Below are 23,673 nucleotides of genomic sequence, written 5' to 3'. Positions count from 1 at the left end.
ATGCTGTGTGCTTCCTGAAAAGGAGAACAGGAGGCCAGTTCCAAGATTTATCTCAGCGGGCCCAGATGTGCCATGTCCCAGCTGGCCTAGGCTGCAGGCCCAGCTGAGGCACATTCCTGCAGCTACCTTTAGGAAGACTTTGATTTCTTGTTCTGTCACCTGCATTACCTTTTTTTCATTTTTTTATTACAGAAAATTTTAAAACTTTTAAAAAGTAGGGAGGATAGTATCACAAACCCAATGTGTTCATAACCCAGCTTTAATAATCACCAGCTCATGGCCAATCTTGTTTCATACATACTCCATCCACTTTCCCCACAATCATATTATTTTGAAGCAAATCCCTGACTTTCTATCATTTCTTTCTTAATTATTTCAATATAGAGAGTATCTCCTAACTACCCTGTGAAATTAGGGATGTTTGTGTCCTCCTCCCTTTCTTTTCTTCTACCTCTCAACTCTTCTGATAAAATTCCAACCTAGAACAACTCAATCCTGTAACAGCACACTGTACAGACAAGGACGACAAATTCTTGGTCTCCAACCCCAGCTGGCTACTTAGCACTGGTCAGTGATATTGTCATTCTGACAATATCAGAAAAAGCTGTCAGTAAATTCATAAAAGTTATAAAAAAGAACAAAGTTCTGATACCAACCCAAAGCTCTTATACCTACAACTACGCATCGATCTAGCACATACGGGTATTTATGCAGCGTCTACAAGTGACTAACACTGCGCTACATGACACTGGGGACACAGAAATACAAAACACAGCCCGGGCCTTTAAGGAAACCTTTGCATAATGAAAAACCAGACAGGTCTATGGCTGTGGAGGCGCAGATGAGGAAGGGGAGTAACTATGGGATATGCCTAAGGGTCCACCATTTGGACCCCTCGCCTGGGTTTCTAAACAAGAATTCTATTACTATCTGGCTCCTTCCAATCCATTCTCTCAACTGCTACCAGAAGGGTCTTCAACAACACTGATCTTTGGCCACTTTTTGGCTCACAGCATTTCAGTGACTCCCAGTGGTTTTAGGCTACGGTTCGAACCTCTGGGCTGAAACCTCATCTCTTCACGACAGCCTCTGCCTAGCTGTTCAGCATCCTGCCCACGGGCCTGGCACTTCAGCTCTGCTAAGTCCTGGTAGTTACTGAGAGTGACTGATGCCCGTACTTCCTGTTCCCTAGGATTCAGCTCTGATGTTGCCTGCCTCACTCGGACTCAGGTGACATGCCCCTCTCTTCTCGGTGCTTCCAGGAGCCCAGGCACACCCCAATCACCCAGCATCTGACACAGCTCCTACTGTCTGTTCATGGCTGCTGCTCTGGGCCAGAAAGTCTGCTGACTGAATGGATTTACAAGCAGCCTAGTGGGTCCGTGGAGATCACACGAAGAGGTCTGCTAGAGATGGAGATTTATGCATTCCAGCACAAGTGCTATTCACAGAGGGTGTGGATAAGACTGTCCAGGAAAAAAGGGTCCAATGTCACTGGAAACCTAAGGGAACAATGTCATTGAAGAGCTGAGAAGAAAACAGCCAAAGCCACAGGTAAAAGCAGAAGAGAGGAGACTTTCAAGAAGGAATAATAAATGATCATGATGAAAACCATGAGGCAGTACAAGAACCTTAAGTGCTATTTCAAACAAAGAAAGACTTATACTTCAAAGTAGTTTAATTCTAAACGTATTTCAAGGCTTTATAATTCTTAAAGCTCCTAAGGTACAGATACGTAACACCAGGATGTCTGTATTTACATCTACAATTACTGCAAACATTAGAAGTATTACTGACATTATTCATTACAGTCAAAGGGTACAAACAACCCAAGTATCCGTCAACAGATGAATGGATAAACAATGTGGTATTCCCATATAATGGAACATTATTCAATCTTAAAAAGGAATGAAGTACTGACACATAAATATGGATGAACTTTGAAAATATTGTACTAAATGAAGAAGCCAGTCACAATGGACCACATATCATGTGATTCAATTTATATGAAATGTCCAGAATATACAATCCAGAGAAGACAGAAAGTAGACTAGTAGTTGCCAGGGGCTAGGGAGAAGAAGGAATGGGAAATGACTGCTAATGGGTACAGGATTTCTTTTTTGGGGTGATGAAAATATTCTAAAATTGATTGTGGTTATGGTTACACAACTCTGTGAATATATTAAAACCCACTAAATTGTGCACTTTAAATGGGTGAATTGTATGTATGGTATGTGAATTATATCTCAATAAAGCTTTTACTAAAAAAAGTGTTATACAAGTCAACAAAAGTTTCATACATCCTTTGCTCAGTATAGCAATCCTGTTAGCACCCATAAACATAACTCTAAACTCTAAATGAATGCCCGGTTCTCAATACAAATTCTGTGTTGCCTTCACTTGTGAACACTAGCCTCTTACATAAAGCAGCAGATGAAACACGCAGCATGGAGAAGGCTTTAATATTAGTTCCACATTACAATAACAACCTCTGTTGCAGAGTCAGTAACAAGCCAGAATCCCAGCTTCAATACCCACCTCCCCACGTCACACAATGTCTGCCTGTCCATTCTCTATCTTGAATACCGACCCTCACAAACTATGGGCCTGTCCAAGCCAGCTGAGTCCCTGCTTACTGGGGAGAACACCTAGATGGCTTTCAGAAAGCAGAGGCTAAGAGAGGGGTGCTCACCCACAGGAGCAACCGACCAGAAAACAGGCACAACTGGCCCCAACACATCCACCACCCTACTACACACAGGCCTTTTCAGTCTGGGTGTGTGTGTTTTTTTTTTTTAACTGCATCTACCAAGATTTTTATAGTTAGTTTCAAATTCCCTCAGTTAGCAGTTATAGGTTTTGATCTGTTCCTAATTATGGAAAAGAATCCTGGGATCGGTTCAGAGTGAAGGAACTTGAGTGTAGCATTACCATTTTTAAAGCACCAATGTTTACATGAATTTCTGAGTAGAGAATTAGATTTCCTCAGTTATTTTGCTTTAAAAAATGAGAAAGACAGAAATTATTTTGCTTGCACTGAAAGCCATACTGAAATTTAACTGAATGGCCTACACTGCACCATTTAGACATTTCCCTATTCTCTTCCTCAAATAAGTCTCCACATTTTTACTAAATTTGTACAGTCCGGAAGTGGCCATGCGTGTGTTTAAGAGCTAACTACATCTAGAAACGCTAAGACTCTGAGGAAAATCGAGCAACACAGAAACATATAGCTCCCTTTGTTGAGGATAAGACTGCATCTGCCTAGGAAGACGCAAGCTCAGCCCTCCACAGTGCATGTCCAGATATGGTCCCAAGTGCAGAGAGAACCACCGTCTTTGAAGACAACAACACACGAGGCTACAGGTCTAGACACACTGTTTGCAATTACTGCAGTTAGTCGTACCAAAGAGCAAAACGATACATTTTCAATAGAACTTACCTGCTTTTTCAAGGAAAGCTTGGCAAACTAAATGGCGAGCACGCCATCGTTTATTTTCCAAAGTGCTCCTGAATGCAGCTTTCAGAAGGGGATCTTATGCAAGTCAGTGATCCAGCCCAGGTAAAGAGCACCAAAAGAATCAGGCAGAACTTCCACATCTCTGATTCTTAAACTTAAAACTGGTACTTTTTAAAAGTGAGTGTGGGGAACAGATCCCCTTAGACGGAAATGCTCTAAAACCATTTCAGTGACTTTCAGAGGGTGGAGCAACAGGGCATCGGGAGGAAAAAAACTAGAACTCCGCATTGGCAACAGCGCGGCTATCTCCAGCACAAAAGCCTGTTTATGTGCACGCAGCCCTTTCCAAATGGGAACACCGTCAGCAGCGTAAGTCAAGATTTTCACTAAGAATTTTAAAAATATTAATCATTTTTCAGCTGTGAGCAAAAAAGCCTGAAGTTCGACTGGATTCACAATATCACGAGGTATGTCAGTATGAAAACAATCTCAATTTAAAACAAGTCCATAAATATTTACTGAGCCCAAATCAAGTATTTTACAAATGTATGTGATCTATTATTTGATAGTGTAAAGAGATTTTACCAAACGAATTTGTACTCACTGGAGCCTAGAGCTCAACTTCTTTGTGGTCAAATAACCTAAATCCCTGGTTGGCCCCCAAGATTCCCTCTATGTTGGTATGTACACCCTGTATAATACCCTCCTTGAGTGTGGGTGGGCCTGGCTTAATCAGATGACCTCTTTTAAACTAGGATACAGAGGTCAGTCAGAAGAAGTAAGAGAAAGTTGAGGCTTCAGGAAATTATATCTGTACCTATTTTTGGTCCAAACTTTTTATTTTCAAATGTTATAGAAATGTAATCATGCAGAATGCAAATTTCTGAAAAAAAATTTTTTCCCCCACTCAGCAAGTTTCTTTTTATTGCTGAGTATTATTCCATATGTATATAGTACAGTCTATTTAACCATTTACCGGCTGAAGAATACTTGGGTTGTTTCCAGTTTGGGGCTCTTATGAACAAAGCTGCTAAATATTGCTGTACAGATGCTATAAACATTGGTGTGCAGGTGTTTGTGTGAACATCGATTTTCATTTCTCTGGGATAAATGCCCAGGAATGCAATTGCTGGGTTGTATAGTAAGTACAAGTTTAGTTGTATAAGAAAATGTCAAACTACTTTCCAGAGTGGTTGTACCATCTTACTTTCCCAGCAGCAAAGTACACATGATCCAATTTCTCTGCATTCTCTCTAGCATGTGGTGTTATTATTATTTTCAATTTTAGCTGTTTTGTTAGGTGTGTAGTGATATTTCACTGTGGTTTCAATTTGCATTTAATAGCTTTTGATGCTGAATATCTTTTCATGTGGTTATTTGACATATGTATATCCTCTTTTCTTGTCTTTTGTCCATTTTCTAAATAAATTGTTTTTTAACGTTGAATTTTGAGAATTATTCTTATGTTCCAGACACAAGGGCTCTGTAGGAACTATGGTTTGTAAATATTTTCTCCCAGTATTGTACCTTGTATATTCATTCTCCTACCAAGGTTTTTCACAGAGCAAGAGCTTTTTGTTTCGATGCAGACCAATTTTTCCTCTTATGGGTCATATTTTTGTTGTCAAGTCTAAAAACCTTTTGCCTAACCTTGGGATGCACGTTTTCTCCAAATGTTTTATAGCTTTATGTTTTACATTTAAATCTGTGATCCATATTGAGTCAATTTTTCTATAAGATATGAGGTTTAGTTCGAAGTTCATTTATTTGCTTATGGTTATCCAACTGTTCCAGCACCATTTATTGAAAAGGCTATGCTTCCTCCATTGAATAGCCTTTATACCATGGTCAAAAATGAGTTGGACATATTTATGGTTCTATTAGGCTGGTGCAAAAGTAATTGCAGTTTTTGCAATTGTTTTTAACCTTTCAAACCGCAATTACTTTTGCACCAACCTTATTTTCAGTCTTCTTTATTCTATTCTATTGATTTGTTGTGTATATCCCTCCATCAACAACCACAATCTCTTGGTTACTGCAGTGGAATAATAAGACTTAACACTGCATACAGTGATTCCTCTCATTTATTCCTCTTTTTCAAAACTGTTATAGCTATTCTAGAATCTTTGCCTTTTCATACAAATTTAGAATAAGCCTATCTATATCTACAAAAAAAAATCTTGCTGCAACTTTTAAAACTTTTTTTGGCTGGAATAAAATATATATAAGATAAAATTTACCATTTTAACTATTTTTAAGTGTACGATTCAGTACACTGAAGCACAGATGCTGCAAAGATTAGAGGACAGTGTGAATAACTTTGTGTCGATACATTTGAAAACATTTGAAACAGCTCTTCCCAGGCCAGCACTCACCAAGTAGAAGGCCATGCATGTGCAGTTCAAGCATGAAGATCGGGAAGCCCAATGGTGAGAAGCTGGACGAGTTCAAGTCCTGCATCTCCCAGGCTCTTCTTGAGCTGGAGATGAACTCAGACCTCAATACCCAGCTAAGGGAGCTGAATATAACAGCAGCCAAGGAAACTGAAGTTGGTGGTGGTCAGAAAGCTATTATAATCTGTGCTCCTGTTCCTCAATTGAAATCTTTCCAGAAAATCCAAGTCCAGCTAGTATATGAATTGGAAAAAAATTTCAGTGGGAAGCACGTGGTCTTTATTGCCCAGAGGAGACTTCTGCCTAAGCCAACATGAAAAAGCCGTGCAAAAAGTAAGCAAAGGTGTCCCAAGAGCCACACTGACAGTCGGACAGGATGTGATCCTGGAGGACCTAGTTTTCCCAAGTGAAATTGTAAGAGAATTCTTGTGAAACTGGATGACAGCCAGCTCATAAAGGTTCATTTGGACAAAGCACAACAGGACAATGTGAAAAACAAAGTTGAAACTTTTTCTGGTGTCTATAAGAAGCAGGCAAGGATGTTAATTCTGAATTCCAACAGTTTCATTTGTAAACAAAAATGACTAAATAAAATATCATTCACAACAAAAAAAAGAAAACACATGGAATTAGTTATCTAGAAAAAATTATCTTAAGTGACTCAAACAGGAAGAGAAAATCCAAAATATCCTATAACTATTTTAAAAGTTGAATCAGCAGTTAAAAACAAACAAACAAAAAACTCCACAAATAAAACACCAGAATAAAATGACTTTACAAGAGCTCTATCAAGTATTCAAGGTTCACGTAATTCTAATTTCGTATAATCTCTTCCAGAAATGGGAAAGAAATAAAACTCAATTTATATGATTATTAAAGGTTAGTTTAACCTTGATATAAAAAACGTAACAAGGACAGGAAAGGAAAATTATCGCATGTTCTCTCACTCATGAAATAGATACAACGTTCTAGTTAGCAAACTAAATCTAGCAATACATAAAATGAGAAAAGAATACATCACTCCCAAGTCAGGTTTATCCCAGGAATGCAAATGACTTCCAGGGTCCTGGCTTGTGCAACAGGACCAACGGTGGTACCATTCACTGAGAAAAGAAGCACAGGGTTTGGGGTAAGGCCACACAGACTGATGATATGCTCAGTGCAGGGAGCTTGTGAATGTCCAGGTAGAGATATCTAGGTTGCTACCAAGAGTATCGGTCTGGAGCTCAAGTATAAGCTGGGCTGGAGACAGAGCACTGAGAATCACCAGTACAGAAGTACTACTACCATAAGTCCTACAAGTGGGATGGAATTAGCCAGGAAAACTGTGGTATGAAGACACAAGAAAACCAACGCCTGAATCCCAGACAACCCCAATGGTTAAGGAAGAAGATTCCCTAAAAAGACTGGCCAGAGAATCAGGGAAAGAAAGGACAAGGAAGGCAAGCAAGTGACTGAAATCATTCTATGAGAAGGAGAGAGGACTGGAGAATTCAGTCAATGGAATGCACTAGGACAGGGCAATTTCAGGATGTGGTGAGAGAAGGAGGCAGACTGTTGTGTGCTGATTTGTGAACAGAAAAGAGGAAACAGAAATAGGGAGTGTGGTCAATGCTTACAAGAAGGCTGGCTGAAGAGGGAAGCAGTGTATGTAAGAGCAAAGGGAGAAGCAGATTAGAGGATGAACAAATTTGTACACCAGCTAGACAGAAAAAAGAAAGAGGGTGGTAAGAAAAAATATAACACACAGCCTGTCCTCCACATTCCAGAAAAGAGGACTGTTCTTTAGTCACAGTCCAATGGCACAAACACAAAACCACCAGAACTAGATTGCAAACCCATCCTAATTTATCAGTGATGACTTGCTTCAGTTGATCACACTTCTGAAAGCCGGCAAACAGCCTCAGCCCCAGCGCATGACCATGCTTCCATGGCCAATTGTGAACCAGTCCCTGAAAGTCCACCTATTCCTAAATTCTACATTTACCCAAAAGAGGGTAAAAGCAGAAAGTATCAAGGCAAGGCCTTAAGGACACAGTGGTGGATGATTATAAAAAGCACAAATGGGGCCGTGGGTCTAGGATAAGAGAGAGTCCACTGGTCCCCTGGGAACAGAGAAAATGAGCATATGGATAACAACAGTGGCTGCAGCAGGTCACATGAACCCTTAGACCTACCCTTTAGATAACATGTACAAAAAATCTGAGATGTAAGGAGGCTACATGAACTGTACAGGAGCATGAGATGACTGAAACTCATGTTTGTGTGACTACAAGGCCTAAGGCCCTTTAATGGAACCTTACATTGCCTCCCACTACACCCTGTCCTATTCTCCTTCAAACTCTGCTAGCATTTTGGGGATCTTTACATGTGGCACTCTCCACACTCTGGCTCTCACTGGTTATACATGTGTTTGTTTCTTTTATACCCACCCTATTCTATCCAGAAGTGAAGCTCTTTGTGTAGCTCTACAGGCGTCTATATGGCAAGTGTTCAATGAAGAAGGTGCAGTTGTAATTACCAAATCTGTTATATGCCACCTTGTTTTCAAAAGCGCTGATAATTTTCCTTCATAAGTGATTTACACCATCCGCGTGCTACCATCTTTTTTACGGTATTCCTGTGCTCGGCATTCCTTTCCCACAGATATTACAGAGGCAACGCAATACTGTCCATCTCATTTACCACACATTCCAAAGTACTGAATTTAATCTCTACTAAAGAGATTTCACCATGTCTGCAGGGGGCACCAAAAAGCATATCTTACCTGAATTTTGATGGGCCAAGTGAAATTACTGACATAAACAAAGAAAGTGATATTTGGGTGGTTGCGAAAATCAAACTTCTCATTAGAGAAGGTATCTTTGTACTCCTTAATGTTGGTTTTTGAAACAACAGGCATCTCTTCTCCAGCCTGGGTTCCAGCTGTTGGGAAGAAAAGAATGAAACAGAAGAGCCATTGGGGTGGGGGGCAGAATCTACCCTCATTAATAATAAGGAAAATAGTTATAACTTACTAAACACTTATTATGTCCCAGGAACGCCTTTAAGAGCTCAGTCTCATTTAATCCTAACAACTCTATTATTATCCTCATTAACAGACCAAGAAACAGGTTCACAGAAACTAAGTAACTTGGTTTAGGTCACACCAGTCAGCAAGAAGTGGAGCTGGGATTTGAAGCTGGGAAGGTTGATACACAAACCTGTGCCCTTAACTAGAATGGTTTTACCAGGCACCCCTGCAACTCCCCTCCACTGAAACAGGCTGCACGTGGCCATGAAAATACAGATACCACTAGAATCCTATTAACGAGCAGTGGCATTCATTCTGCCCACAACACTTCAGTTGCTCCACATTTCCCCCTTACACCTACTCGGCAGGGCTCCAGATCCCCGCCAGGGGGACACTGATTTACCCTTCACTTCCTGACTAGCAGTGACCTCAAGTCTCAACAGTAATGGGGAGCAAGAAGCTGTAGGTGTCGCTCAGTCCCTTCTGCTACCAGCTACAACTGTATTTAAGTCCTCCTATCAGCTATACACTCATCCTATTTCTAAACAGTCCTTCAACTTTCCATGTTCTTCCTCAGCCAGGAATTCTAGTGTCTATAAAGATTCATGAAATAGACTTTTCCCATGTCTGAGTTAAATCCTGTGACTCGAATCAGACTGGCAGGTCCTCACTGAGACAGGCATTACAAATTATTCATATACTCAGAGTTGTTGCCCTTCTCAAGACAAATGCTCCAATAATTCAGACTTTTCTTAAAAGTCTCTCCTCACTGCCAAGTTTCTGAACCTTTTCTGAATTCTATACAATTTTGCAAGACATGATAAACATAAAAAGTGACGCGCAAAGGTAACGATTTTATTTTGCTTCAGTCTAACTGGTTGTGTTTTGACCAAAACAGTAACATATAGCAATAATAATGATGAAACAGTTATTATTTAGTGAGAATTTACTATGCTTCCAGCACCACATTGAGTACTTCATTTATTATCTCATCTAATTCTCATACAGCTCTACACGGCTAGGTGTTTTGATACATGAGGAAACTGGCTCAGAAAGCTTACATAATTTGCCCAGTAGCACAGTGCAGTAACAGGCAGAATTCAAATCCAAGTCTGTCAAGCTATGTTCTTAACCACTACATTAGGCCCACCCTTTCCTTTTTTAGTAGATGTTTCTGCCCAGTTCATCTTTAGTGAATCATAGTAAGATAAAAAAGAGCAAGGCTGTGCTCCTAGAGCTTGATTTACTTCCCAAGCACATTTCCCAGCACCTCCTAACATCTCCTTCTGCCACAACAGCGCTGCCGCAGTGCTATCAGTAGTGGCAGCAGGACAGGGGTACTGAGCATGGACTGAGCTTGACACCATGGCAGACACTGGCATGTATGACCTAATTGAATCTACACAACAACTGGAGGAGATAAGTACGGTTATCCTCTCTTAATGAGGAATAATGCTAAGGTGTAGAGAGGGGTTTAGACATTTGCTCAGGGTCTCCCAGCTACTAAGTTGCAAAAGGGGGTTTCAAACCCATCTGTCTGTCGCCAGAGCCCCCTTTCTCAACTCCTGCATCAAGTTTCTCAACCTATTACCTCCACTTGGAAGGTCATCTCTAGGTGTGTTTGTACCTGAGAAGCTGGCGGCCCAGGTGATGTTGAGGTTGAAGTTTTTGGAGGCATTGATGAACATGTCCAAATCCCTGTTTTGCTGATGAGAAATACAGACAATTAGAAAATTAACTATAACAGTTTTCAGATTTTAAAATAAAGCAGTAATTAAATTTCACTACTCTCATTTTTCTTAATTATAAAGCAGATATTTTACAATGTCTTAAGAGAAACTCACAGAAGTTAGCAAAATTTCTAACCAACATAAGCAACATAACCCAAATAAATTTCATTTCTCGCTCATAAAAGTATATGGAATGTAATGTTTTATTAAATGCCTAACTCCATGAAAAATATTTTTAAGAAAGACCCTTGGGTGGCCGGGTGGCTCAGTTGGTTAGAGTGTGAGCTCTCAACAAGGTTGCAGGTTCAATTTCCGCATGGGATGGTGAGCTGCACCCCCTGCAACTAAAGACTGAAAACGGCGACTGGACTTGGAGCTGAGCTGCGCCCTCCACAACGAGACTGAAGGACAACAACTTGGAGCTCATGGGCCCTGGAGAAACACACTGTTCACCAACATTCCCCAATAAAAAATTAAAATAAAAAAGAAAGACCCTCACCAGATCACAGTGACTTAAGTCCCCATGACCTATGTTACCTACGTTAGGGAGCTCAATCTCCTAAGCATCCTCTGGGAATCCAAACATCTGGACAGTAAAAACACTTGACTTGTAATAATCTATTGTGTATGAATACATATGAATACATACGTGTATTCATACATATAAACACTTAATCTGTATTTATAAATTCAACCTATGTGCTTCTGACCTGATAGATAGATTACATAAAGTTCTCCAAAAAGGAAATTGGTAAAAAAATAAATAAATAAAAAAGCATTATATGCTTTACAAGCTGAAATAAACTAAATAAAAAAAAATTTGTTTGTATTCATGATTTGAATAACATTTTTCTCTCCCTAAAAATACTATTTCAGAGAGAGATGACTGAATGTACTTTATTAGCTTTGAAAATCTTGTTTACCACGTAGAGATAGTGATGTGAAGAGCTAGTTTAGTTTATTTTGATTCTTGGTTTTAATGACTGAAAAGATATCTGTGAGAAATGTGTTGAGCCAACTAGAAGAAGTGTACTGTTGGCCATGCTGGGTAAATTATAATACTAATTTTTAGTTTTCACTGAAATTTGGCAAATAAATCTCTTTCTTGGAGTCAAAGAGTCATTTCTGCAAATGAATCAGATCTTATGTTCACAAATGGATCCAATCCTGCTGAAATTTTTCATTTTCTAAGATCATAAAATAAGTTAGAAAATTAAGACTTTTAAGGATGTTGTTTTGATAGATTTTTTTAATTTTGATAGTTTTTACAGGAAAAAAAATCACAACAACGGAAACATTTCCAAATAACCATTTTCAAAATGTGATCTTCAAAGCAGAAGTTTCTCTCACAAAGCAGTTACTTTCTCATTTACGGATATAATCTCATCTTCCTCTTGAAGGGATAGCTCAAAGTATTTATTTTTAATATTTCAATATTTTTAATAAAATTGTTAGTAGTAGCACACTACTAACTATTACTAACAATCCTCGGAAAGGATCAATAAACTTGAAATGCTAGTGCTTTGGTATAAGACAGGAAGTACACACACTGCACTGGATAACTATTAAATATCCTGTCATAAGATAAACAGGGAACTCCAGAGAGGTCCAAAGACTTTCACCATTACTCCCCACCTTGATAAGAAGTATTACCAAGTACTATTATGTTTATTTAAAATAAACTTAACAACATCAATTACTTCCTAAAAGACTGAGCACCTCAACCACTTGTTTCTGAATAAGGTAGTAAATAAATTTCATGTGCGACTTTTGCTATAACCTTATTGTAAAACCTTTTTTTCTTAAATTCCACTTAACACAGCCACTCAAGTCAAATGAGTGACTTGACACAATTTTGTCACTACACAATTTTGCCACAAAATATTTTCATTTAAAGTCATTTATTATTTTTACTTCAAAAGCTATTCACTCATGAGACTGGATCTTCTCTAGTATTATCTCTTCTTGATTTTATCATTGAAATGGGCTATAAAAAAAACAAATCTTATTTTCATTTAATTGTATAGTAAACATCCCACACTGTGGACTTTATTCTATTACTGATCTATTTTATTTATTTTAATTTAGCAATGTTTGTTGACACCAATTGTTAACAGAGGAATACACTTTGGCTTACTGTCGTATCGTTTTCCATGTATTATTTGCCACACTTACCGTGACGGGAATTTTGTAATGGTAAATGGCATTGTGTATATTGATGAGAAATTAGAAACTTCCAAGGAGGTTCATAAATAACTTACCATCAAGTTTAGAAAAACTGCACTATATACTGGAGTGGGTATTGAATGACTTTATGTTTCATTGAAGAAATTGCGTAGGTGTGTCTCCATGTTCTAGAAGCTTCACTTTTAAATGTCATGCTGTATTGGCTCCCCTCTACCACTAGGTACCTTACGGCAGGATGGGGTTCATCCTTAACGACAGTAGACATAAATTTACATTTCAAATAGTCCTCTTTATAATTTCAATGATTTCTGGCTGACTTTTTGTTGGACTCGATTAAACCTTTGCTGTTTTTACCTCCTAATGAGGCTAACAACTTATTCTAGGAGCAGAAGTGTCACCTTTCCCAACTTCCTGCATCAGTGGAACGAATTTCTATCCACAATTTCTTTGTGGATGCTTCCTAAGCCTTGGAAGTAAGAGTAAGTCTGGGCTCTGTCATCTGCCCCTCTGATGGGGGAGTTCCCCTTGCAGTCTCTTCTCTTTATCTGTATGGGGATGCAATGGGGTGATCAGCAAACCAAGTATGCGTATGTGTGGAGTCAATGTCAGTCTGTGTATCAGATTCTGGTAAATCTTAGTAACACTGTGTTCTTGCCTGTTAGACGGACAGGAGATAAACTGTAGGTTCTGATATTTCTTTCCTATGCCTCTAAACATCATTCTGTGTGCTTCACTCTGGAGACCACTGCTAAGGCAGTGCTTCTATCCATAATGACCAAGAAAAAGACCCACACAAATTCAAAACAAAATGAGCAGACTTTTAAATCTTACTTCATCAGGTGTAGCCACAAAATTGATGGCTGTGTAATAGCGGTCATCCTCCTGGGATAGGCTAAAGGTGAACTGATAGTCAATAAGAAGAGTATCTATGGAAAGACAGACATGCATATTTAAAAAGTGAAATAAAACAAAACAGAACAGGTCTCGGGAGACACAACTTAATTTTCTCATAAATATTCACTAGCCAGGAAAGCAATTTTGGCTCACTTATACCAGGGAATGGGAGTTTTTCAAAAGAAATCAAGTCTGTGGGCAGTATCATTTTGTTTGGGTTAACCCACCAAACCCTCCTTATATCATGACCTTGGTTGAAATTTTAAGTTTCAACCTAACTCACCTACTAACTAAACATCTATTATGTGCTATGGTTTGCTTAACGATACAGTGCTATAAATGAGGAGTTGTTGGTAATTTTACTTTTAATTGCTTTTTTTTTTTCACAGAAGACTTTGAATTTCAAAGGCAGTATTCAGTATGCAGTCTTTTAAAATTATTCATTTATTTATTATTTTTCAAATATAATTGTCATTTAATATTACTTTATATTAGTATCAGGTGTACAGAGTAGTGGTTAGACATTTATATAATATATGAAGTGACACATCACCCATTAGTCTAGTACCCACTTGGCACTATACACAATTGTTACAATATTATTGACTGTATTTCTATGCTTTACTTTACATCCCCGTGACTATTCTGTAACTACCAATTTATACTTAATCCGTTTTTTCACCTAGCCCCTAAGCCCTCTCCCCTTTGGCAACCATCAGTTTGTTCTCTGTATCTATGGATTTTTTTTTTTTATTTTGTTCTTTAGATTCCACATATAAATGAGATCATATGGTTTTTGTCTTTCTGTGTCTGACTTAGTTCTCTTAGCATAATGCCCTCTAGGTCCATCCACGTTACCATATATTCTTTATCCAGTCATCTACTGGTGGGCACTTAGGATGCTCCATGTCTTGGCTATTATAAATAGCGCTGCAGTGAACACAGGGGTGCATGTATCTTTTTGAATTACTGTTTTGGATTTCTTCAGATAAATACCCAGAAGTGGAATTGCTGGGTCATAAAGACCCAACTCTTTTTAATTTTTTCTTTTTAATTTTTCTTTTTAATTTTTCTTTTTAATTTTTTGAGGAACCTCCAAACTGTTTTCCGTAGTGGCTGCACCAATTTGCACTCCCATCAAAAGTGTACAAGGGTTTCCTTTTCTTGCCAACACAGGTTGTTTTTTGATTTATTGATGACAGCCATTCTGACTGGTGTGAACTGATATCTCATTTGATTTTAATTTGCATTTACTTCTCTGATGATTAGTGACGTTTAGTGTCTCTTCATATGTCTACTAGCATCTGTATGTACTCTTTGGAGAAATGTCTATTTAGATCCTTGGCCCATTTTTTAATTGGACTGTTTGGTTTTTTTTGGTGTTGAGTTGCATGAGTTCTTTATAAATTTAGGTATTTAAAATTTATAGTACCAGATGTATCATTGGCAAGTATCTTTTCCCATTTGATAGGTGTCTTTTTGTTTTGTTGATGGTTTCCTTTGCTATGCAAAATATTTTTAACTGTTTAAGAAACTGCCAGGGTGTAAGTGTCTAATCATTATGTTGTTTTGTACACTCGAAACTAATACAAATTATTCAACAAAGAAAAAAAAAGAAACTGCCAAATGGTTTTCCAAAGTGGCTATCCCATTTCACATCCCACAAAGAATGTATGAAATTTCTCTACATCATTGTTAAAACCTGGTATTGGCTTTTATTTTTCAAGATAGATAGATAAATATAATGTACGAGATTACAAAAAATTCACTGATGTGGTTTTAGGTTCCACATGGCAACTAACATTTAAAAAAAAGGCCAGTTTGCTGGTTTTGGTACAGTATCAAAGGATAACATCCATAATTATCTGAAAAGGTTATTAAAATACTCCATCTTTTCCAACTAAATGTCTTTTTCATGTACTTTTACCACAGATGTATTGCAACAGGATGTAGAAAGAGATGTGACGTGAGAATCCAGTTGTCTTCTATTAAGCTTTAGTATTGGCGTTTGGTTCTAGTTATTCTAGGGTTACATCTCACTGTGGTTTTAATACACATATCCCAAATGTTTAATGAGGTTAACCACTTTTTCATGTGCTATTGGCCATTCATGTATTTTTTTGGTGAAATGTCTATTCAGATCTTTGCCTGTTTTTAACTGGAATTGTCTCCTTATTCAGTTGTAAGAGTTCTTATATTCTGGATACAAGCTCTTTACCAATTATACATATGCTTTTGCAATCATTTTCTCTAGTCTGTGGCTTGTTTTTTATTTTTTTAATGGTGTTTTCTAAAATATAAGTTTTAAATTTTGGTAAGTCCCACTAAATAACTTTTTCTTTTATGAACTGTACTTTTGGAATCATATCTAGGAACTCTTTCTTCTACACAAGATCATGAAATGTTTCTCTTGTTTTCTTCTAGAAAACATATATATTTTTACATTTATTCCAGGTGGACATGAATTTTGAAGGGACACTATTCAATTCAGGAAAGCAGGGACATAATTATAGTGGAGATACCAAAACATTAACTCTTTTTTCTCTCATTCCATAATCTGGCCTACTGGAAGGAAATGCATTTATCCATAAGGACCTGATCACCTTGCCAGATTTACCTTTCATTACAAGTTAATCATTAGAGATTTATTTTATAAATTATTTCCTAAATAAGTAGTCAACACAAATCAATTTCAGAGAGAATGGTAATTTCAATGTATTTTAAGAATTCTGTTTTTCATCTATAGCCTAAAATATGAAATATGCTGACTCCAACCACGTAATGGCAAATGAAACAAGGTTTCAAGTGAACATAAACAAGGAAACCAGAGATGTGTATCTCTGTACACTTGCCTGATATCTGCTATGGATGTATTAACATAAACCGCAGCCACAATTGAAACAGTTTAAAATAGTGTTCATGTATGTATTAAACTTAATAGAATGTAAATACATCAAATCAGGGGACACTTCCGTGGGTGACTGTTATGTTGCAATAGCACTTAATATTTTCAAACCATGTTAAAGACAATAATGAAGTTTTACTAAACTACTTTGCTGCTAGACACATAAGAATTAATTACGAAACCACTTACAGTAACATGTTCCTTTGAGAGGGTTTCCCTGGTATCGATTTTCTACCTCACATCTAGCAGGGGGGAAAAAAATGAATGTTATTTTCTAGTGCTATTTAAAAGAGAATCTACAATCATTTTTTAAATCCAGCAAATCCTTTAACATAAACTAGTTTTGAGTTAGTATAATTACATTCTGCACTGTTACTCAAGTCCGGTGAAGTAACGAGAGTTTGCGTTCATTTTCAGTGCTGACTGCCCGGCAGTTCACACCACCACCGACTGGTACACACTGGCTAAAGCACATGAGATAAATCCAGATACGATGAATCTAGACCCTAACTTATAATTATGGAAAACACATTTTCACTTTTGTGTGGACGAAATATTCTTCTAAAAGTGCTGTGAAGACATTTTTCACATATTCATTTCTCACTTCTTTCCTATTCTCCCTGGATAAACTGATCCTATTCTTTAAATACAAGTGAGAGAAGGCTAACCACAAAGAATCTTTTTTTAAAAACCGTGGACATGGTTCACCAGTCTGGAGAAAAAAATAATAAATTCTAGTTAAAAAGAAGTATTAATTTCCCCATAGATATCATCTATAAACATCAGCGAAACCATTTAGGCAGGCACAACAGCTACGAACTATGAGGAAAGACGGGGAAAGCTCGGGTCAAGCACTTTACCACATAAATAACACAGGGAGATTGTGTTCTTTTATCCAGGGTGATTATCAGCACTGCTTATATTTAAATCTCTTGAAAAGAAAGAAAGTTTTTCACTGGACCTACACCTCATTTCTTCCTTGTATGTCAAAACTGAGGGCAGGAGTAATTGATTTTGCTCTGTTACATTTTGCTGTTTAAAGGAATGTAGATTCAAAAATTTAATCTTTGGTTAGACTTTTCTTCTTCTTAGACATATTGGCTTTAGGGCAGCATGAAACCAGTAAACGTATACATTGGTGTACACTGGAACATGTAAACAGAGCAATCCCTCCTGAACACCACTAACAAGGCCTCAGTTACTGATAGCATTATTACCGTGTTTCCCCGAAAATAAGACCTAACCGAAAAATAAGCCCTAATGCATCATTTGCAACAAAAATTAATGTAAGACCAGGTCTTATTTTTGGGGAAATATGGTACCTCCTGGGAGGGCCAAGCTACCATATTTCCCCAAAAATAAGACCGGGTCTTATATTAATTTTTGCTCCAAAAGACGCATTAGGGCTTAAATTCCAGTTAGGTCTTATTTTCGGGGTAACAGGGTACTACTTAACATTTCTCACTAAGTCTCTTCTAGAGAGAATGAGTAAACCTGGAGCATGTGTTCTGTGAGTTTTCTGATGAGGCAGACAGGTATATATTAACCGTGGAATAATCTCACTTCTTTCAACTGCCCAGGGCACTAAAAACAATTATTGATAGCCCCACTGTTGATAGATGGGGAAACTGAGGTTCAGTGCAGTTAAATGATTTGCCTCAAGAATACCCTGCTCTGTGAAGGCACAGCCAGGGCTGGAATTCCATGTCTGTCTGATGCCATCTGCATCCTCATGGCCGGGGATCCTAGAGTCTCCCCTGGAAGATACCTGCCACACTTCACCAAGGAAAATGAAAGACTAGGGAGGCATGTGTTCAAGGCAAGAGGATCATCACTACTATTACACAACCAAAACGTCAAATGAAATACTGTCCTGGAACACCAACTCTTCCAAGCCGCTCTTTGGGAAAAGGGTGCAATGTCCTGACATGACAAAAATCGAGGAGTGGCTCAAGTTAAAGACTAGTCCAAGGCAGCAACCCAGGAAATGTCCGCGTCACATAAAAATGTGAATTAAAGGGCCTTAAGGAACTACTGCTAAACTGACAACCTCTTCAGTATGAAAGTTGATCAAGATCGAGCTGTCACTAAATCCGCCGGGAGGGTGGTACTTACAGCTGGCACTCATCCCCCTTGACGCCCTTGGTGGTGCAGAAGCACTTGCCCGTGTTGGTGTTGCATAGGGATGCGTGCCCATTGCACTTGCATGCTGGGGAGGAGGGAAAGGAACAGAGGTCACGACTGTCAGAGACTTTTTCTACGACCATTTTGTCTGAATTGGATTTGATAGGAAAGCCAAGATGAAAATAAAAGCATTTAATCAACAAGATTTATGTTTTTCTGCTAATGATTTATCTCAGATAATGTAAAGGCAACATTAAAGGAACCAAAGCCCAAGGACAGGAGGAAAGAATGCTATTTTCTCCTGCCATCTGAAGCAACCACTATTTTGATATTTTTCAACAGACTCTGTTTTTCACTCTTATAATTCTTCCATTCATTTAATAAACATTTATGAAGATTCCCCAGTGTGTCAGCCAGTGGGGTCAGGGACACAGACAGTCCCTGCCCCCATGGAGATGCTTTGAGTGATGACCGCCCCTGAGGGAAGGCTGGTTAGGCTGAGCTCAGCCTCAGCTGATGTGCCTTCTCCACACTGGTCACGTTTCAAACTACACCAGGGCTCTGGGTGGGATTCCAACGGCAGGTCAGCATTTCAGAGGCCCTTCATGACACACCACCCTTCCCAGTCTTCTTCTTAGCCTTCATTTTAGAAAACAACTCTTACCATCTCCCTCCTCTAGACATCAACACCTCTCCACCTTTTCTCATCTCGTGTGTGAGCTATGATAAATTTTATACTTCAGTATGCTAAATATCTTTCACTTTATACCCTGTTTTTCTGTGACTAAATTAAAGGTATTAGGCTGGAGATAGGTGTATTTTTTAAATAAATCTTGTGGAGAGAAAAGAAATCAACCAAAGAAACCTGTGTAATAGAATAGTGCAGCAGTTAAGAACGTGCGTACTGGAGTCAGAAACACAAGCGTTCAACACTGGACTCAGCTGAGTATAGAGACGGGGCGCAGTGTATTAGTGAGAAGCAAAGATCTGAAGTCAGTGCCTGGATTTGAGTTCAGTCCCCTCCACTTAGCTCCTTTGTAACTCTGGGCATGCTATTTAAGCCCTCTAAGTCTCAGTTTCCTTGTCTATATGATGGAATAATAACAGTACCCATCTCACAGGGTTGTTGTGAGGATTAAATGAGATCAGACATGAACGAAACACAGGAAGCGTTCAAGAAATCATGGGTATTGTCCTTAGCTGAAATACAATTCTAAGAGGACTTGGTGCCCCTCACAGCATTTTAAAATTGTGCTTTCTATTGTGAATTGCAACTCTGAAAAAGAAAGCTAGCTCTAAAGTCTAGACAATTGCACTCAGGCCCCAGAAATGCCACAGAAGATGATGTAGTTTTTTCTAGATGGCAGTTGCAGATGTGGAGATGATGGCAACAAGGCACAGACCCAGCGTATCTGGTTGTCAGTCCAAGTACGTGGAGGCACAACCACACTCAGCAGTTAGTCACACATCCTGAACGGGGTTCCCAGTGGAGCCACATCTCCCAGTGAGAACTTGGGCAGGTCACTTGATCACAGGGATAATAAAAGCAACTGTGTCTTGGGTGGCTGCCAGCACAATGCCTTGTATACATTTATCAATCACTTAGGTACTCAGATTACTATCTAATGAAGTCTCTTCACAAGGAGTGGGGAAATATTTTTACTGAATATCTTTTAATCTGAGCGAGAAATTTTATTTGAGAGTGGTGGGAACTGACATTAGAAGAAGAATTGCTCCCATCTACTGTGGGAGCTCCTGACAAGCATGACTTAAGAAATGCAGTATCCAAAATCAAGTGGCTTCTTTTCTCCTAGATATTTAAGTCAAATAGGAGCACTATGTTCCTCCTGGGTTGCAATCAGTAACCCTGACGGATGGATTTGACTTACGCTGACATTTCCCCCCGTTGGTGGGATCACCATAAAAGCCAGATATGCAGGTCTCGCAGTGCTTGCCGGTGGTCAGGTTCTCACACTTCTCACAGATACTCTGATTAATGCATTTGCTGTGGCCATTGCACTGGCAAGCTGAAAGAAAAATAATTTTCAGCGGCCCATCCCATAGTAAAACTGGGTGGAGTAAGTTCCACAAAATTTATTTGCAATTATCTGTTTAAGTTCCTTATTGCTTCTAATACAAAATCATCAAAACTGGCCCACTAAAAACTAGTTGGAGAAATAAGATCAAAACATCAAAAAAGAGGTAGCCCAGAAAATCGGAAATATACCACAGCAAGGTTAAAGGCCATAGCCATTTAAAAAAAAATAACTTATGCTGTTAGTCAATGTAAAAAATAATATATGCTCATGATAATAAATTTGAAAACTATAAGGGGAAAAATCATATGTAATTCCACCACCCAAAGATCACTGCTCACATTTGGAATCTTTCCTTCCAGTATTTTTTCTACAGAGTTTTACACATTTGTGTTCATATTAATACTAAAGTTTGATTTTTTTTACGTCGGTCACAATTATTTTATCATGTTACTTCATCAATCGTAAACAAAACTTTAAATGGCATAATGATTTCTATGAAATGTAACAGTCATTTAACCATTCCCTTACATCTGATATTTAGTTTACTTTCAATTTTTTATTTTCAGAAAAATAGCCATCTTTATATATAAACATTTCCATAAGTTGAACTAATAAGATTCCTGATACACACAGGATTTTACTAGAAAGGCATAGAAGTCTGGACTTCTCAGGACAGCTGTACAGGCTGTGGGTGGGGGGAGCCACTCTCATAGCACACAGCCTGTACCACAGTGAACAGAATCTCTGGTTCTGCAGATCTTTTTTCCCCCCAGCTTTATTGAGCTATAACTGACATACAACATTGTGTAAGTTTAAGATGTACATGTGTTGATTCGATACTTATTTGTTGCCAAATGATTATCACCATAGTTAGTAAACACCTGCATCACATAACATAATTTTCATTTCTTTTTCATGCTAATTATCTAAGACATATTCTTGTAGCAACTTTTCCAGATCTGTCCTAGTTGATCAACGTGATACAGTTTTTTGTTTTTGTTTTTTTTGTTTTTTTACCATCTCAGCAACGTTCCATAGCTTTGCACCTGTCCTGTTTACCACGTTTTCTACCCTATCCCTGCAGGTATTTGAGTCATTCTATATAAAATGCAGTTGAAAAACTTAAAAAAATAACTACGTCAGTTATGACTGCACCCAAATTACTTTAAATGTGTGATATATACACGTTGCTCCTGTAAAGATGAGAAACTATATATATAATCATCCCTCAGTATCTGCAGGCGCTCAAGTCCCTTAGTCGGCCCTTTGTATCCGCAGATGCAGAACCCACAGATACAGAGGGCTGACTATAGAGCAAAATGGCAAAGCACAATACACACAGAAAATGTAATACCTAAAATCATTTACCAAAACAAAAAAATCTGTATTCTGGTTCAAGATAAAAAGACTGAACATATAGTTTCTCTCACCTTCAAAATCCTACTGACATTGCAGAACACATGTAAAAACAAAGATAATCAACAGGAGTATGGGATAAGAGGAAAAAGTGCTATCAGAAGTATTGGGAGATACTTCTTAAGTATTGAGGAATTTCTAAAAATTATAAAGCAGACAGGGCCGATCTGACAGAAAAAGGGGAGTTGAGACACCTGAATCCTAGGGTAGAAGGAAGGGACTCTCAGATTGACTAAATGCCCTTTCCCAATTGACATCTGAACAACCCAGCAGAGGCTGAGAGCCAGAGCAGGCCTTAGGAGAGTGATGGACAGCAGGAAGTCCCTCATGACATGCTCTGTGCCTGCTCAACAGCTACCTGAGGCATCTGTCCAGGAACTGCAGTAGGAAAGGTTAAGTTCTGTAGGGTGGGCAGGGGAGGGGAGGTTGAGGACATAAAGAAAAACCAGGGCAATAGCCCAGCTATCTTTAGGTTGCCATAACACCCATGGTGGAGGGGTACTTGGGACAACCATAAACATGTCAAATGCATCCATGCCCCTGGCCTGCTGCTTCTTTCTTCTCCACTGAGGGAGGAACGCAGACCACTTAGTAACAGTCAAAGCAGACCAGAGCTGGAGAGCCCTATTGCTGGCTAGCCAGCCTCTAACTTAGGACAGCGTACCACACCTTCACAACAGCTCTGTACACCTAATACTGATAAGTCTAGACATTCAGTTTTAAATACAAATCAATCTTGAGGAGCCACCAGTACAAGAAAATCATCAACCTAAGTAAGCACTACCTGGATAAACATGCAGAGCAACTAACTCTGAAGGAATGGTTAATGCAAGAAACTTAAGAGAACGAAAAATACTAATTTTGGTATATTCAAAGAGGCTTGAGAGATTATTGCACCCATAAAATAAGAAAGCAAACTCTGAAAAAATAAAACCTCACAATATTTAGACCTTGCAAAATGAAAAAGGATAAAACAAAATCAGACAAAAAACAAAAAACCCTCAATAGGTTAAACAGAAGAACACATATGGCTAAGAATTACCTGCAAGAAAATACAACTGTGTGCCAATAAATTTGATCACTTCGATGAAATGGACAAATTCCTAGAAAAACCCAGATTACCAAAACTGACTCAAGGCAGAAACAGAACACTTGAATAGACTATAGTAAGTAAAGAGATTGAATTAATAATCAAAACTCTTCCCACAAAGAAAAGTTCAAGCCCAGATGGCTTCACTGGTAAATTCTATCAACACTTAAATAAGAGTTAATGCCAATCCTTTGCAAACTCTTCCAAGTAAATAGAGGAGGAGGGAATACTTCCCAACTCACTCTATGAAGCCAGTAATACCCTGATCCCAAAGCCAGACTGTCATCACAAAAAAGAAATCCCTCATGAATACAGACACAAAATCCCCAACTAGCAAACTGAATTCAGCAACAAATTGAAAAGGATTATACATCATGAACAAATGGCTTTAATCCCAGAAATGCAAGGCTGTTTTAACATCC

At 38.4% G+C, this 23,673-nt stretch overlaps 1 protein-coding gene and 1 pseudogene across 3 annotated transcripts in view; one reads left to right on the top strand and one right to left on the bottom strand.

Annotated features, from left to right (window-relative positions):
• The window catches only part of ATRN (attractin), a 143,445-nt gene that overhangs the window by 39,304 nt on the left and 80,468 nt on the right, over nucleotides 1-23,673 (bottom strand). For both annotated transcript variants that reach the window (XM_081034073.1, XM_081034074.1), the window contains exons 19-24: nucleotides 20,596-20,733; nucleotides 18,698-18,791; nucleotides 16,772-16,824; nucleotides 13,615-13,709; nucleotides 10,494-10,572; nucleotides 8,621-8,778 (exon numbers count right to left, since the gene is read on the bottom strand). In XM_081034073.1, coding sequence (XP_080890199.1) covers nucleotides 8,621-8,778; nucleotides 10,494-10,572; nucleotides 13,615-13,709; nucleotides 16,772-16,824; nucleotides 18,698-18,791; nucleotides 20,596-20,733 — 617 coding nt within the window. The remainder of the gene's footprint in view (nucleotides 1-8,620; nucleotides 8,779-10,493; nucleotides 10,573-13,614; nucleotides 13,710-16,771; nucleotides 16,825-18,697; nucleotides 18,792-20,595; nucleotides 20,734-23,673) is intronic.
• Nucleotides 5,853-6,427, top strand: LOC308491126 (small ribosomal subunit protein eS7-like; annotated as a pseudogene). The gene has a single exon. The product of its transcript is annotated as a small ribosomal subunit protein eS7-like (transcript).

This window comes from Rhinolophus hipposideros (genome assembly GCF_964194185.1).
Source record: "Rhinolophus hipposideros genome assembly, chromosome: 22".
Classification (NCBI taxonomy): domain Eukaryota; kingdom Metazoa; phylum Chordata; class Mammalia; order Chiroptera; family Rhinolophidae; genus Rhinolophus; species Rhinolophus hipposideros.
Note: the sequence above shows the minus strand (reverse complement) of the source record. Positions and strands in the feature narration are given on the sequence as shown.